The sequence below is a fragment of the Nilaparvata lugens genome, chromosome 7, assembly GCF_014356525.2.
Source record: "Nilaparvata lugens isolate BPH chromosome 7, ASM1435652v1, whole genome shotgun sequence".
NCBI classification, from domain to species: domain Eukaryota; kingdom Metazoa; phylum Arthropoda; class Insecta; order Hemiptera; family Delphacidae; genus Nilaparvata; species Nilaparvata lugens.
Genome location: NC_052510.1, coordinates 26,991,750 through 26,994,402, shown reverse-complemented (window position 1 = coordinate 26,994,402; position 2,653 = coordinate 26,991,750). Strand labels below are relative to the sequence as shown.

Genomic DNA, 2,653 nt, shown 5'->3' with positions numbered 1-2,653 from the left:
TTACGAATATTTTCTGTTGATAATATAATTCTTATTTCTGTTTTTCAGTTGTGCGGATGGTACCAGGCGATTGTTTCTGTGATGATTGTAGCATGAGGCAGATGGCTTGATCAGGTTGGTAAATTTTTAAAGTTGTTTTCAGTTTTATTTTCTTGATTTAAAGTTGATAATAATTTCTTCATTTAATGTGGATTGTTGATATTTCCTTATTAGCTGAGATGCGGCGAAGTTTAGGTTATGTTGATTAGGCTGCATCGAAAGATGCCAGTATGCAAAGATGTGATTTGATGGGAAGGCTGTGATTATGAAGAAGTTTGATAGTTGATGTAATTTACAGCATAGTTTCCAGTTAATTCAAAATTATTTTTTCCTCAAACCCCCATCTAAATTTGATTTCTGATTTATTTCAAGTTCCAATTCCGATTTGTGACTGTCCGTTTCACTAAACTTTGCTTGAAACGAACCTGCCTGTGGTGTAAATCAATTCTTACAAACGTATTTCCTCTTTGTTGGCCGGTGACATGCAGTTTGATATCCTTAAACCTGACATGCCAGTGGTGTCTGTTGATTTTTTCGAATAATGTTTTACTTTTTGGCATGGTGGTGTACAGTCGGCTTGATTTTAACCGGACATGACTGCGGTGGTTGTAGGTCCTTCCTAATACTGTCTTCCTTTTTCCTTGCATTTTGGTATAAGATTTGAGGTAGGATTTCAGCCTTATATGACGGCGGTGTAGATAGACTCTATTAATGCTTCTTCTTCTCCATGGAGTTGCTATTTTGCTTGTGTGTTGTTTTGATTTGTGGGTTTTCACTTTCAATTGTGATTTCGATTTGTTGTGGGTTTTTATTTTTCTTCTATTGTTTAGTGGACTATCTTCATGAGTGCTGGGTTTATCTGTTGCAGGTGCTGTCCTCGGTGGCTTGGAGATACGGGTGGTCGGCGGTCCGGGCTGCTCTTCTACTCGGCGGGCAACGTCCTTGGACTCCTGGTGTCCGGCGCGCGGTGGTATGGGCTGTCCCTCTACCTGATGGATGTCATCCTCAGCTTGGCTGGTGATGTCGTCCGGCTCGTCTTGGCATTCTGCGGGCGGTGGTACGGGCTGTCCCTCTATGCCATGGATGACGTCTTCGGCTTGGCTGGTGATGTCGTCCGGCTCCTCTCAGCGTTCTGCAGGGTGCGGTGCGACTTCAGTCTTGATATTCTCGGTGGGTTGGTCTTCCTTATATGTGTCATGTTCACTTGCCTGTTTCATGACCACCTCGTCGAGTATGTTTGCTTCCACATGCATGGGCTCGATCACTAGTTCAATATTGGTTTCCATTGTTTGACATTCCTCCTCAATTTGCCATGTTACCGTCCTGCTTTCCCCTGCTGCTTCCTTCAACCTTTGTTCCAGTTTTTCAAAACCTTGATCACTTGCTATTTGCACCTGTCGGACTTCTTCAATTATTTTCTCATTTGCTCGTATGTTTCCCTCACATGCATTTTTTATTACTTCCAGGATGATGTCCCAATCCAGTGTGACAACGGGCGTATGGTCTTCCTTTGATCGTCTGCTTTCTTCATATGCATCGTTGAATGCTTTCAGTCTGATGTATATCTCTGGCCTGGAAAGGGTGGGTGTGCGGTCCTCAGCCGGCGGCAATGGTTCTGTGACATTAGATGTGGGCGTCTGAACCTCTGGAACGGTGGTACATGGGCGTTTCTCCCGCGCGACATCTTCCGTCCTTCAAGTCGCCGATGTGGGTTCCAGGATGCGGTGTGGTTCTTCCATAATTTATCGGATGATATAAAGATTCAAGTGCGTTGAAACGACCGAAACATGTGAGGTTATGTGAAACGATTATAAGTGAATGATCAAAATTGAAATAGTGTGAAAAATTCGTTCAATGAAGAAATACAAAAGTGTGATTCAATAATATGTTCAGTGATGAAGTGAATCAAATTAGCAATATCGTTAACATAAAATGATAATAACATAAAGGATACACAATGGATAATTATGCGGTAACGCAGGTACGTCTCTTATAATTTATTATTATTATTATTATTATAAATATTTTAATCTGATAAGTTCTTGCCGCAATTCTATATAGGCTAGTATTCTTCGCAAAATTTTATATAAAAGCAGCAGTGTTCTGCTTGAATTATTCCGCAATATATCCGTAATTTAGTTTTACTTCCCTTTTTATGCCTTAAAAATTTCTAAAAAATGTAAATAACTTTGATCCTCCTTTCCGCAAATTTCTATAAACTGCTTTGGCATACACCTAATGCTCTTAAAATAATATGACCTTTCTTATGGTATTTCTTATACCTATGAATTATAATATGACCAATTTTCAAATAACACAATAATGAAATTCTGAGTTCGATTTTTTCTCTAAAAAATCATCAGTTGATAAATTTCTTTTCCATTCAAAAATTGGGTATGGCACATCTTGTTATTTATATAACAGTGAACAGTTAATATTGAATTTGAAGAAATTCACACCCATGAATTTTCAAAAAATTTTCCCGTTGTCAGCAACTATATAATCCTCGTAGTTGATTATCCACCTCATCAATGCCTATCACTGTTGGGCGCCAAATCATATAAAGCGGTTTTTTACACGCCTCACGTTGCAAGCCAAATCATGTAAAGCTTTT

The 2,653-nt window shown here is 39.3% G+C and overlaps 1 protein-coding gene across 1 annotated transcript; it reads left to right on the top strand.

Annotated features, from left to right (window-relative positions):
• The first annotated feature begins 203 nt into the window (after positions 1-203).
• Positions 204-2,046, top strand: LOC120352339. Its single transcript, XM_039432412.1, has 2 exons — positions 204-1,209; positions 1,506-2,046. Exons 1-2 carry the CDS (start codon positions 882-884, stop codon positions 1,508-1,510), a joined length of 333 nt encoding a protein of 110 aa, XP_039288346.1. The 5' UTR covers positions 204-881; the 3' UTR covers positions 1,511-2,046.
• Positions 2,047-2,653: the final 607 nt, after the last annotated feature.